The following is a 12,969-nucleotide window of genomic DNA, read 5'->3' on the forward strand; positions in this document are numbered from 1 at the left end:
GAAGGCAGCGATATGGACGTGATGCGCTCGCTGTGTTTCCAGCGGCCCTATTGAGTCGTCCGAACACCTGTTGTGCAGCCCTCAATTGCAATCTACTCCGTAAGAGTCGCCTCTAAGTTGGGCTCTAACGGTTCATTCTTGCTCCCATGCTGGTGCTATGTGTGGCTTTGGACAAGATGACGTTCCAGAGCACGCCACAGGCAGGCAAGTAATCCTCGCCGCCAGTACCCTGTCAATACAGGCAGAGCGAAACCCGGCAAGCCACAGACGGCTGCACCACACCTTACAAAGAGACCAACTCTTGGTTCCGCCAACAGTCGACTCGATGCGACTTGGCCCTTGGTTCGTTCGATGGCTGCTAGCCCGGCTGCTAGCGCCGTATGCCTCGGGCCCGAAATAAGAATACGACCAAAAGTCCGCCAGCGGGATGTCAATGTCCCGACGGCCTTGTATAACTGTGGTTGAGAATGCTCCCACCTCTGTTGCCTTCTTGCCTTCCTGCCCTCTTACCTTCTTGCTTTCATCGTGTTCTTCTTTCGCCATACAAGAAGCCTTATTTAAGCACTCCCTTCAATTCTCTCTTCTCCTTTGACTTTTCGCCCCTACCTTGTCGTCATCGGCATCCCCTTTAACCTTACTTAAAGTCTTATTGACAGCCGCGTCGCCATAAGTAAATACTGCGCTTTCAAGTCGCAAGCTAATTCAGCAACACCCAAAACACCTAGAACTCTGGGGGACACACCTGCAAAGGGCACTCGATTCAGTACTGCAACCCTTCTGCGATTACTATCTCCCAATAGCCGCCAGTCATGGCTGGCGAACCGTCCGAGAAGGGCGAGGGCCAATCGCATCGAACATCAAGCCATGGTGATTCGACAGACGAGCACGAATCTACGAGAAAACAAAAAACCGAACCCGATGCCATACAAGTACCTTCCGATGACCCTGCGGCCCTCGCGAAGTTGGACTCTAACATCAAGGTTGAAGTCAAGGATGAAGATCTCTACGCCCACCTTCCGCCAGCCGAGGCACAAATATTAAGGAGACAGGTTGACATTCCCGATGTTAAAAGTGGTTGGAAAACACTATATCGCTACTCCACGGCATGGGACATCCTAATTATCGTTGTCAGCGCAATATGCGCTATTGCTGCTGGAGCTGCGTTGCCACTGATGACCGTCATTTTTGGTAACCTGGCAGGCGATTTCAATGGATACTTTCAAGGCCTCACCTCCCGCTCCGGATTCGAACACACGATCACGCATATGGTCCTCTACTTTGTATACATCGGAATTGCTGAGTTCGTCACAGTCTACATCTCTACCGTCGGGTTCATTTACACGGGAGAACATATCAGTGGGAAGATCAGGTCGCATTATCTCGAGGCTTGCATGAGGCAGAATATTGGCTTCTTTGACAAGCTTGGCTCCGGAGAAATCACCACCAGGATCACGGCAGATACGAATTTGGTTCAAGATGGGATTTCCGAGAAGGTCGGACTGACTCTGACTGCTGTGGCGACTTTTGTCACAGCCTTCATTATTGGCTTCATCAAGTCCTGGAAGCTTACCCTGATTCTCACATCCACGGTTTTCGCAATTACCGCGATCATGGGCAGTGGTTCCACCTTCATTATCAAGTTCAGCAAGCAATCCCTGGAATCCTATGCCCTGGGAGGTACAATCGCAGAGGAAGTCATTTCTTCCATCAGAAATGCTACTGCTTTCGGAACCCAGGACAAGCTTGCTCGCCAATATGACGAACATTTGGCCAAGGCCGAGAAATATGGCTACAAGGTCAAGTTTGTCCTTGCTTGTATGGTCGGTGGCATGTTCTTGATTCTTTACCTTAATTATGGCCTCGCATTTTGGATAGGCAGCAGATTCTTGGTGAAGAACGAGATCACCCTTTCTCAAATCCTCACAATCTTGATGTCAGTCATGATTGGTGCATTTTCGCTCGGAAACGTTGCCCCCAACATACAAGCATTCACAACCGCCATGTCAGCTGCTGCGAAGATCTTCAACACCATTGATCGTGTTTCCCCTCTGGATCCAACCTCGGATGCTGGAATCAAGCTGGACCATGTAGATGGTAACCTTGAACTCCGCAATATCAAGCACATCTACCCATCGCGACCAGACGTGACGGTCATGCAGGACGTCAGTATGACTATTCCAGCTGGCAAAATGACTGCATTGGTTGGAGCTTCTGGATCCGGTAAGAGTACAATTGTCGGCTTAGTAGAGCGGTTTTATGACCCGGTCAAGGGCCAGGTTTTCTTAGACGGGCACGATGTCAGTACTTTAAATCTGCGTTGGTTGCGGCAACAGATCTCGTTAGTCAGCCAAGAGCCTACACTTTTTGGCACTACGATCTTCGAAAACATTCGCCATGGAATGATTGGGACCAAATTCGAGAACGAGAGTGTGGAGAAGCAGAAGGAGCTTATTATCGATGCTGCTAAGATGGCAAATGCCCACGACTTTATCACTGGATTACCGGAAGGATACGAAACCCATGTCGGTGAGCGAGGCTTCCTACTTTCTGGAGGTCAAAAGCAACGTATTGCAATTGCCAGAGCTGTTGTCAGTGATCCAAAGATTCTTCTTCTCGACGAAGCAACCTCAGCACTCGACACAAAATCGGAAGGTGTGGTCCAAGCTGCGCTCGAGGTTGCAGCGGCTGGCCGAACAACAATCTCTATCGCCCATCGCCTTTCGACTATCAGAGATGCCGACAACATTGTTGTTATGAGTGAAGGCCGCATTGTCGAACAGGGTACTCACGATGAGCTGTTGATGAAGCGAGGTGCCTATGCTGGCCTTGTCGAAGCCCAGAAGATAGCTGCTCTCGATGAGGTATCATCCGAAGAGCAGGGGAAGATCGACGCTGAGGATGATGAGCTTGTTCGCCAGTTGACTGGAGGTTACGAAAAGGATCCAGATGACAAGAATATCTCGAACAAGTTGAGTCGCACGCAATCCGAGAAGTCTCAATCATCATTGGCGTTGCAGCGCCGCACAAGCAATGGGGAGCAACAGGATTCTCTCTGGACATTGGCCAAATTGATTGCTTCGTTCAACAAGCAGGAAATCCATTTGATGTTCGTTGGACTTTTCTTCTCTATCATTTGCGGTGGGGGAAATCCAACCCAAGCCGTGTTCTTTGCCAAGGAGATTCTCGCCTTGGCAATACCACTCACCAATCCGCGTACAGGTGCAGTAATCCCAGGAGCAGCACATGAAATCCGCCACCAAGTCGACTTTTGGTCACTCATGTACTTGATGCTTGCTCTTGTGCAATTCGGAGCATTCTGTACCCAAGGTGTTGCCTTTGCCTTCTGCTCCGAAAGACTCATCCACCGCGTACGAGACAGAGCTTTCAGGACGATGCTGAGACAGGATATCGAGTTCTTCGACAAGGAAGAGAATACAGCTGGTGCCTTGACCTCCTTCCTCAGTACTGAGACAACTCACGTGGCTGGACTTTCAGGTGTCACTCTTGGCACTCTTCTTACTGTCATCACGACCTTAATTGCAGCAATCACTGTTGGAACTGCTATTGCCTGGAAGCTGGCCCTCGTTTGCACTTCCGCGATTCCGGTTCTCCTCTGCTGTGGTTTCTTCCGTTTCTGGCTCTTGGCTCAATTTCGACGCAGAGCGAAGAAAGCGTATGAGAAGAGTGCCAGTTTTGCTTGCGAGGCAACCGGCGCCATCCGCACTGTTGCTTCCTTGACAAGGGAGGACGACGTTTCTAGGATCTACATCGAGTCCATTAATGTGCAGGCCAAGAAGAGTTTGGAATCCGTCTCGAAGTCCTCGCTCTTGTACGCTGCATCGCAATCGTTGATGTTCGCTTGTGTTGCTCTTGGCTTTTGGTAAGTTTCATCTCATCAGACCCCATAGCAAAGACTAACAATCAACAGGTATGGTGGCAATCGTATTGCTGATCGTGAATATACGATATTCCAATTCTTCGTCTGTTTCTCTGCCGTCATCTTCGGCGCCCAGTCCGCTGGTACGATTTTCTCCTTCGCGCCGGATATGGGCAAAGCCAAACAAGCAGCACAAGAGCTGAAGATCCTCTTCGACCGGAAGCCGACCATCGACTCCTGGTCTCAAGACGGAGCTCGCCTCGAATCAGTCGAAGGCACTATCGAGTTCCGTGACGTCCACTTCCGCTACCCAACCCGTCCCGAGCAGCCCGTCCTTCGTGGTCTCAACCTCACCGTCTCCCCTGGCCAGTACATTGCCCTAGTCGGAGCCTCCGGCTGCGGTAAATCCACCACCATTGCCCTGCTAGAACGTTTCTATGACCCGCTCGTAGGAGGCATCTACATCGACGGCAAAGAAATCTCCTCCCTCAACCTCAACGACTACCGCTCCTTCATTGCCCTCGTCTCCCAAGAACCAACACTCTACCAAGGCACCATCCGCGAGAACGTGCTCCTCGGCGCCGACCGCGACGACGTTCCCGACTCGGAAATCGAGTTCGCCTGTCGCGAAGCTAACATCTACGACTTCATCATGTCCCTCCCCGACGGCTTCTCTACAGTGGTCGGCTCAAAAGGCTCCATGTTATCTGGCGGTCAGAAACAGCGAATAGCCATCGCCCGTGCTCTGCTCCGCGACCCGAAGATCCTTCTCCTCGATGAGGCGACCAGTGCCCTGGATTCAGAGTCTGAAAACGTCGTGCAAGCAGCACTCGACAAGGCCGCGAAGGGAAGAACGACGATCGCGGTAGCGCATAGATTGAGCACAATTCAAAAAGCGGATATCATCTATGTGTTTGATCAAGGTGTTATCGTGGAGCATGGCACACACGCGGAGTTGATGAACAAGAACGGGAGGTACTCGGAGCTTGTTAACCTGCAGAGTTTGGGGAAGCATGCTCCGTAGAGCTTGCATTGGGGAAGGAATGTTTTCTTTTCTTTCGCTTAATATTACACACGGGGATTTGGTGGCCCTTGAAAGGCTTTGATTGCATGGCGATGGCGTTTTGATGGGAATACTCGTTTGGGCGAAGAAAATGGGTGGGTAGAGATAGATGGCGGGATGGGCTGAGAGGACCTCCACTCCGTCCACTTTGTGTGGATGAGATCTTACATACATCTCCAATCTACGAGAAATATCTGGAACATTGCCTTCCTTGGTGATTGTGAATTTGCGTTTAGATCAAGTGATCAGCCAATTGTCCCGGACCACTTGGAACATTCTGCTCCCTCATTACGAGGGAATTTTTCTTTGGTGTTGACAATCAGATCAAGTGATCAAGATTCACCTCTTCTCATCACCACCATCCCCTACCCAAATGATTTAAGCACTTCTCTCCACTATCATGTCTTCCTTCAATGCACTCACGACAAGGAAATGCGGGTCCATCGTTTCCAACGCCTAAAATTGTAGTCTTGCTTTGCCATATTCTACTCTATATACATCAAGCATGATGGACGAAGCTAGAGCAGAGTGTTTGTGCTAGGGAGTAGTACGTTGTCAGTTTTTGGAAGTTTTTGGACGATGATGGGACCAGGAACTGATGCACAACGGGCAAAGAAGGAGCAAATAATTTGCAGGTGACCGCAAGGACATGGCGATACTTCCAGCCTGCCAGCTGGGTTTGGGAGGTTACGGAGAGCATCGGCTAGTGTCTTTTGGTGCATGACCTGTGGCCCCTCAAATCACATGCATGCTGCACGTCAAGTTCAAGGTAGTATCGAATATCTACACTTGCTTCTATTTCTGCTAATCATGTCTTCATAGCTCTTTGCCACCACTGAGCGAGATTGTCCTTGTCCTCTTCTGGATGTTCCCTGATTCACCTAACCTGTTGAGGTTGAAGAAGTCTTGAGTGAAACCGACCCAATTCTTTGGTTTAGTAGTTCATAGAAGATAAGCATGCGTATCATATATCGGCAAATACTAAAGGATGTCTTGCGACATCGAAGGGCTCGTACTCCTGGCCAGGCCTCCTTCTGCATTGCGCCTGATTTCGGCATCAATCAGGCGTCGATCTCAGAAACACTTCGCCACTGGTGACATCTCAAGCTCTCCGAGCCCGTAAGGTAATGAAGGATTGCGGAATGACCGGGGAATCTCCTAGACCAAATACTTTTCCAGGTTGGGTAGCCAACTTTTTATAAGGCTGATTTAGCCGTGACAGGAAGGGTGAGAAGCCACCGCCTTTGCCAAGGCATCGACAGGGCGCGTATCTGTTGAGTGGCTCCCAAATCTGATATCGGGTTGCGGAACCGTATCAGATGGATCTCTAAAACTTGAACGATCAGATTACGACGATCTGATCGTTCTGAGGCAAGCCGATCAATTATCCGGCACTTCAAACCGATGCAGCGCCACTACCAAGGTTTCATCCGAACAACCAAGCTCAGCCCAACCGCCAAATCGACGAAAGATCAATGCGGCCCCTTGATCAGATGGTTTCGTCCCGTCCACATAGGAGAGAAAAACTGACGTTCGTCCAATGTATCCGAGACTTTCTCATTTCTTCCTCGGCGAGCCGTTTTTCCGTTTCCCGGCTTAAGCTCCCCTGCAAGAGAAGTCTACACAATAAAGTCAGGCCATCGGCTCTCTTACTCCTTCCATTCACTCATTCATCACATACATTCATATACAATCGTTCCCGAAAGTTCTGTGAACTGCTTCCATTCTTAACTATACATCTTTAATAGCAACCGGCTAGCCCGACTACCTTCACTTTTCCCACCACCAACTTCAAAATGCAGACCAAGACGCTCCTCCTCGCACTCTTCGCAGCAGCTACTGCAGCAGCAACCACCATCCCCGCTCGCGCTGCCAACGCCGCCCTATTCGGTAGTTGCAACCCAGCCATGGACTTCCAATTCGGACGACCCGGCCGCAAAGCCACCGAAGGCACCTTCCTCCCAGTCGACCCAACCGTCGCCAAGGGACAAAGCGACGCCTTGAACCCCAACATCATCACCAACGCCATCTGCAACAACCTCGTCAATGACTGTGGTGTTGCGAAGGATTCTGAGGGAGAGACCAAGTGTCTGGCTGCCAAGGCTGTCGTTGCAGCGTTGACGACCAAGGATGCCACGACCGCTGACGCTTTCAACAACGCTCTTGGTGTTTCTGCTTAGGAGATTTTGGGGATTCGGTTGAGGAGATGGATAGATTAGGGAGGCGTAGAAGAGAGGACGCCGGAGCGACCATGGGGTGCTGGTTCTAAGCAAAGGGACGATAATTAGCATAGGCTAGTTACTCAGCCACAGATACTAATAAAGTCTACTTGATTGATTCGGAAAAAGGTCCGGAGGGAAGGTATTCCACCAGCTGATCTTCCGCCGCTGCAGCTTCACTTTTCCTCGCATATTGGACATTAAAATTAAAAATAATGACCGGTGGGAGGAGAGAAATGCGTCCCATTCTCAGTGAAAACGCCTTTCCACGATCTTGCTAACATAAGTTCTCCTCGCTAATTAGGGGCATAATTGAGAGAATTCCGTGACTTACACGTGTCAAAGTTCAGCAGAGAGCCAAGTCCGATCCTTCCAGTCGTAAGTAGCTTAGGGAGTTGCTAAGTGAAGCCGATTGCTTGATTTGCAGCCTGCTAAGGCGGGCAGCATCGAAAATATCAAGGATGGGCCATGATTTCCATGCAGAGAACTCAACCGAGTAAGCCGTCTGCAACGCGCTGACCAGCCTGTGTCACCTGCTTTCTTGTCTATGACTGATGGCAGTGGAGGCCTGAGGTATGTCGTCTTTGTCATGCTGCAACGAAGCATGGCAGGCCCTGCAGCTATCATCCTTTTAGATTCGATGCATGCCTGCTTCCCGTATCCATGAGGCAATCCCCATCAAGACTTCCTCCCTCCTCGGGTCCTTTCTCAAATTTGCCAGGAAGGTTCACAGCGCTTTCTCGCGTGGCGGCAGCTCCAGGCCGGGGGAGACTGGGTTGTTGAATAAGATCCTCTATCTCGAAGATAATCATCATGGAGATGTGGCAGCCAGGTCCACAGCGGAATCGTGAAGATCGTTGCTTCTCCCAGAAGGTCCAGGCTTGCGTCCATACGCCACAACACTGCGTCGCCAGTCAGCACTCCTGTCAAACTTCATCCAACGACAACTTACAACTCATAATACGTATGATATTTTAAATTTCTCACATCGGTTCTCATCTTCATTAGGAACAACTCCGTCTGCTCTTGCGTCCATCCATATGCCCTAGAGAAAGTTCTCAAGCTGAACGCTGAAGCTCCTTGCAGCAGGCTCTGCATCTCAAAGGCGCCTATGAGCTTCATGCGTTTATCTTTGGGCCACGGCGAGGTCGGCACTTTGAAGCGGACTTCTGTCACGTCCTCGAATCCTGCTTCTTGCAGGTATGTCTTGAAGTGGTTGGGTTCTCGAAGGCACCAGCCTGCTAGTGCCGAAGCATCGCAGATCTTCTCGCTGAATTCTATAACGCCTGAGTCGGAGGGTGTGCTGTCGTCGTCGCAATGCGGTTCTGGGAGGAGACACTGCAGCTCGGTATAGCCGTTAGGCTTGGTGTACCTGAAGTCAGGGCCGTCAGTATGAAACTAAGAAATTGGAGTGGCTAGCTTACTCGAAGCACTGGTTAGCAAGTTTCTGCCAGTCACGGATGGAGAACAAGAAATCTCGAGAATGAATGAAATCGAATTGGCATCTGTATGTCCATTGTTCTTCAACATCGTCGATTTCGAAGCGGCAGTTTGTGGGAACCCTGGAAACTATCAGCAAACTTGGTGCAAAAGCTGCTGGTTGACTTGGGGCTTACCATTCTGGCTGGATTGGAGCTAGGTCTATTCCCAAGACCTCCGCCGATGGGAAAGCGTCCGCAACATCAATGGCCCATATTCCACTGCCAGTGCCAAGATCCAATATCCTTTGTGGATTTCGTCCGATTGGAGCCAGGAAGAATTTCTCTTCCAACAAAAGTGTGTATAATCGATGTTTGAGGTCAATCCTGTCCAACTCATCCTCATCTATCGGCATGCCGTATCCTGAAAGAGATCAGTAAGCCCATAACTTCTGAGAGTTCGATACTTACCGACATTCCCGTAAGATGCATACCGCCTACCATATTCATCGATACCCTGAACGATACTTGAAGACACTGACGCTGTTGAGCTTCCGGCTCTGAAAAATGTTAATAGCAGTTCCTGAGAGACAATGATTGCTCCACTGCGACTCACAACGAGATGCCGTCCGCACCCTCGTCTTCGAACTATGATGGGGTCTCAGCACAACTGTTTGGAGTGAAGCGTGGGGGGGTTGGACAGTACGCACAACAAAGTGATCTGGCCCGATTTCGTCCATCGTGCTGGTTTGTTAGTTGGCGGTTAGGCAAGAAATCCAATCCAGAGTCTAGAGCTTGAGGAGAGATGTATGAGCGTCTGGCGTTTGGAAAGCGTCAAACCTGTTGAAGTGGACACTGGGACTAAATATTGCGCAAGGCACCCTTACTGTAGCGTGGCTGAAGCCCTCTAACCACATGGCCCAGTCAGGGGCATTCGCGGGGGTAGCCTGCAAGCTCCCGGGAACTATCACGTCTTCCGCGCCTCCAAGGTTGATCTTCCCCCAATTTAATACGCTGAAGCTCTAGATGGCTGCCACATTTGGGGAAGCCCCAGTTTGCGGAGATTGCCCCGCCCCCACGCAGTCGAACCAGTCCACGCCGTCTGGGCGAGAATCAGGGGAGAGCACATAAATATCGGTCCGGTGCCTCGATTGGTTGTCAGGGGAGATCTATTCTGTTGATCTCCTGCAAACAATCATGTTGTCCAACGCTGAGTTAATTGCTTCGATTGAAGCTCTGCTCGCCAAAGCAAAGTCCTACGATGTAGAGAAGCCTGATCGCCTAGCGAGGGTGGAGATGCTGGGCATGGTGGACGCCCTCCATTATCAGTTGGAGTCACCGGAGGAAGCCATGTTTCGACAATTGACGAATGTAATGTGGCCTGCCAGGGATAGAACAGAGTAGAGCTCACATACTTTGTCTCTAGTACTCAGAAACGTCTGCAATCCGTACTCTGCGTCAGATGAGAGTCCTTCAAAAGATACCGCGTGAAGGAAGCATTCCAGCAAAAGAGCTGGCTTCTGAAGTTGGGAAGAATGAAGAAGTTCTGGGTATATTTCTCTTGCTTAGATCGCATGCAATACTGATTGTTTTCATGCAGTTCGTTTGATGAGGATTCTCACATCTACTGGAATACTGAAAGCACTTGGGAATAACGTCTTCGCTCACACTCCGCTTTCCCTAGCCTATCTCGATACGCCAGAAGTTGAGTTCTGGGACTTATGGCAAGTCCACCTGTGGTAGATATGAGCAAATTACTAACTGGCTCAGCGTCGACGAAATTGCTCCTGTGGCATACAAAATGCCAGAATATATGGCAACTCACGAATCAGATTCCATCTTCAACCCAAAGCAGTCACCATTCTCATGGGGAAACGATGCTGAAGGAACCACATTCTACGAATTCCTCCTCTCTCACCCTGATCGATTGAAGAGATTCAATGTGGCGATGACGACGCAGGAAGCTGCACTACCTGTTCTGGGAATGTTTCCTTTCACTTCCCTCCTCGAAACCGATGCAGACCCTTCGAGGGCGTTTATAGTGGATGTTGCTGGTGGGAGAGGCCAAAGCTTACTTCAGATAAAGAAGGAAATCGAAACGGCGGGTGGAGAAATGGCAAAGGGACGAGTCATTTTGCAAGATCGCAAACCTGTTCTTGACGCCATTCCCGATGAGCAGCTCCCTGGTGTGGAGAAGATGGTGATCGATTTCTTCACACCACAGCCCGTCAAGAGTAATAATGAATCTCTCCGCTCGTCACGATGAGTTTTGCTAATGCGTCACAGATGCACAAATCTACTACCTCCGCCGAATAATGCACAACTGGCAAGACAACGAAGCCCGCAAAATCCTCAAAAACATCGCAGACGCAATGGCGCCCGACTCGAGACTTCTGATCGGCGAAATGGTGGTTCCAGATAAACCCGAAGGCGTTGATAAAACTGTATACTGGATGGATCTGTGTATGCTAATCATTGGTGGGAAGGAACGTTCCGAGAAGGAATTCTGGGAATTGTTGGATTCGGCTGGGCTGAACTTGGTCAAGATCTGGAGGGGCAAGCTTGGAAGTCAGACAGTGATTGAGTGTCGGTTAAAATGAGGTTATGGCTTTATAGGGGAGCAAACAATTCGAAAATCTATGGATAAATACTTGGAAAGCTCCGCGTGCCGGTGGGGCTCGTAGTGTGATTCATGTTTACAGGTAGTCCTCTGCTTACCATGGCTCTTGCCCTTCTTGTGCATTAGGCTGTTGGATGAAGACAGCCGTATCTGCTTAGCAAAACGTGGTCCTCATTGTCGCTGTCTTAGCCTGATTCCACCTTTTCCTCCTGTCACTGTCTCTCCTCCACGTCAAAGATATTAGAATTCAAAGGGGGGGCAGATCGGGCCATGTTCGTCTCCTGCGCTTCGATCTGTTCTGAGTTGCTCGTCAAGATCAGGACTGACCGATAAAAGGGACTTATTGATCAATTACCCTTTTGGTCAATAATAATTTAAAAATTATTTAAATCAACACCCAATCGAGGATTTAATTTGGTCTTCTCAATAGGGTCTTACGAGCCTAGCCTTAGTGACTAACCATGCCGCCAACCAGCACAGTTTGCGCGCGCTTTGAGCACGATTTCGTGCCTGCATGACTGCATCGCAATCACTTTACATTACTGGCTGTGATCTACAATTCCTGCATACAAAACTGCGCCCAGTGAAAAGCACGCGATGTGGCGAGCCTTATTGAGAAGGAGCAACCTACCCCTACACCTGCAAGGAGAGTGAGGAAGAGGGTAGTGAGGCTTGAGCCTATGGAGAAGGCGAGTAAGGGAAAGGGAATAGGTAAGGCTACTTAATTGGCGGTTCAAAATATCTCTTTCTTAAATCTCACTTCATTATTCTTCCCTCAAAATTAATAGAAAAGCTTCATAATTGCGTTATTAGGAAGTATAGACATGTAGGCGTGGATAATAATTTACACATCACTAAATAGGGGGATGCTTGCGCGAGCAGTGATCACCAAAGATCCAGCTTCATAATTACCGAACTAGGAATCATAAGAAAGCCTTGGTAAGCTAGCCGTATCATTGGTCAAGCTAGTCGAATTAGTCGATGAGGCAATTTTATTGATCAATTCTAGTATTAACGAACAACTCAGAACAGATTCATAGGAAGATGATGGTCGTGCAATGGCTTGCTCGAGGCACGGGAAGAGGAGGCACGAGGGCGCATGCAATCGAATGTCAGCGCTGTAAACGTCGTGCCGTCTCATGGTAGCCATCAATATGGTGCGCACATGTCGGCACCAGAAAGAGGGGTCGGAGTTGTCGAATCGATGGCAGCCTCGGGGCTATCGAAAAAGCCTTCGTATGCCGGTGCATTTTCGCCAAGGAGGCCGCAGCCATGGGCTTCAGCTTCAGAGCCACTTGAGTCCTCATCGCCTAGCAGCACAACTGGATCTTGCACGCTACATTAGAAAAACTGGCCGTCTGCTTCTACGATTGGGAGCAATGGGCGAACTCACCTGTATTACCGCTTGAGTTATCGTCTGGTGTTGACACGTTGTTCTTAAGAAAGCTGCCCTCACTCCCCCGCAGTTAAATACCCAACTCTAAATGTAGCATTGTTCGGACACTGGTGTTGACTTCTTTTCGGTTTTCAAGCCAGGTTTAGACTTTGAATTCTCTTCATCTTCGCACAGTCCCATGTTCAGAGCAGTCAAACTCCCACCCTTACGTACATGCTTTCCATCAAAACAAGAAGATGTGCAATAACACACGCCTTGTTCCTAAACTACATTCCCTCCCGTGAAGCTATTAGCCGTGCAGCTGGACAAGTAAAACGATTAGAAATTGCACTGTTGATTGACTTGCCTGCGGATCAACCCTCCATCCAGACTCAAT

At 49.6% G+C, this 12,969-nt stretch overlaps 4 protein-coding genes across 4 annotated transcripts; 3 read left to right on the plus strand and 1 right to left on the minus strand.

Moving 5' to 3' along the window:
• The first annotated feature begins 311 nt into the window (after nucleotides 1-311).
• On the plus strand, nucleotides 312-5,140 carry K444DRAFT_606886 (P-loop containing nucleoside triphosphate hydrolase protein). Its single transcript, XM_024879069.1, has 2 exons — nucleotides 312-3,880; nucleotides 3,929-5,140. The coding sequence occupies exons 1-2, from the start codon at nucleotides 810-812 to the stop codon at nucleotides 4,899-4,901; spliced, it is 4,044 nt and encodes a 1,347-aa protein (XP_024743469.1). The 5' UTR covers nucleotides 312-809; the 3' UTR covers nucleotides 4,902-5,140.
• Nucleotides 5,141-6,736: 1,596 nt separating this feature from the next.
• Nucleotides 6,737-7,120, plus strand: K444DRAFT_639688 (uncharacterized protein; the record flags this gene model as incomplete). Its single annotated transcript, XM_024884404.1, has 1 exon — nucleotides 6,737-7,120. One exon carries the CDS (start codon nucleotides 6,737-6,739, stop codon nucleotides 7,118-7,120), a length of 384 nt encoding a protein of 127 aa, XP_024743470.1.
• Nucleotides 7,121-7,878: 758 nt separating this feature from the next.
• K444DRAFT_121170 (S-adenosyl-L-methionine-dependent methyltransferase) lies at nucleotides 7,879-9,409 on the minus strand. The gene is made up of 7 exons (XM_024870388.1): nucleotides 9,288-9,409; nucleotides 9,194-9,225; nucleotides 9,049-9,137; nucleotides 8,776-9,001; nucleotides 8,584-8,721; nucleotides 8,112-8,531; nucleotides 7,879-8,061 (listed from the first exon to the last, which is right to left on the minus strand). The coding sequence occupies exons 1-7, from the start codon at nucleotides 9,315-9,317 to the stop codon at nucleotides 7,971-7,973; spliced, it is 1,026 nt and encodes a 341-aa protein (XP_024743471.1). The 5' UTR covers nucleotides 9,318-9,409; the 3' UTR covers nucleotides 7,879-7,970.
• A 337-nt stretch (nucleotides 9,410-9,746) lies between these two features.
• K444DRAFT_606891 (o-methyltransferas-like protein) lies at nucleotides 9,747-11,211 on the plus strand. Its single transcript, XM_024879070.1, has 5 exons — nucleotides 9,747-9,948; nucleotides 10,004-10,127; nucleotides 10,178-10,301; nucleotides 10,348-10,811; nucleotides 10,864-11,211. Exons 1-5 carry the CDS (start codon nucleotides 9,775-9,777, stop codon nucleotides 11,175-11,177), a joined length of 1,200 nt encoding a protein of 399 aa, XP_024743472.1. The 5' UTR covers nucleotides 9,747-9,774; the 3' UTR covers nucleotides 11,178-11,211.
• Nucleotides 11,212-12,969: the final 1,758 nt, after the last annotated feature.

Source organism: Hyaloscypha bicolor, assembly GCF_002865645.1.
Source record: "Hyaloscypha bicolor E unplaced genomic scaffold K444scaffold_13, whole genome shotgun sequence".
In the NCBI taxonomy this organism is placed as follows: Eukaryota; Fungi; Ascomycota; class Leotiomycetes; order Helotiales; family Hyaloscyphaceae; genus Hyaloscypha; species Hyaloscypha bicolor.

What these genes read in the sequence shown, in the direction of transcription:
- K444DRAFT_606886 (XM_024879069.1), top strand. Translation starts at nt 810, where the DNA reads ATGGCTGGCGAACCGTCCGAGAAGGGCGAGGGCCAATCGCATCGAACA. An exon ending in TGTGTTGCTCTTGGCTTTTG is followed by an intron (nt 3,881 to 3,928) that starts GTAAGTTTCATC and finishes AACAATCAACAG; the next exon opens with GTATGGTGGCAATCGTATTG.
- K444DRAFT_121170 (XM_024870388.1), bottom strand. Translation starts at nt 9,317, where the DNA reads ATGGACGAAATCGGGCCAGATCACTTTGTT. An exon ending in GCTCCAATCCAGCCAGAATG is followed by an intron (nt 8,722 to 8,775) that starts GTAAGCCCCAAG and finishes GATAGTTTCCAG; the next exon opens with GGTTCCCACAAACTGCCGCT. An exon ending in CTTGCTAACCAGTGCTTCGA is followed by an intron (nt 8,532 to 8,583) that starts GTAAGCTAGCCA and finishes CCCTGACTTCAG; the next exon opens with GTACACCAAGCCTAACGGCT.
- K444DRAFT_606891 (XM_024879070.1), top strand. Translation starts at nt 9,775, where the DNA reads ATGTTGTCCAACGCTGAGTTAATTGCTTCGATTGAAGCTCTGCTCGCC. An exon ending in TGTTTCGACAATTGACGAAT is followed by an intron (nt 9,949 to 10,003) that starts GTAATGTGGCCT and finishes CTTTGTCTCTAG; the next exon opens with TACTCAGAAACGTCTGCAAT. An exon ending in GAAGAATGAAGAAGTTCTGG is followed by an intron (nt 10,128 to 10,177) that starts GTATATTTCTCT and finishes GTTTTCATGCAG; the next exon opens with TTCGTTTGATGAGGATTCTC.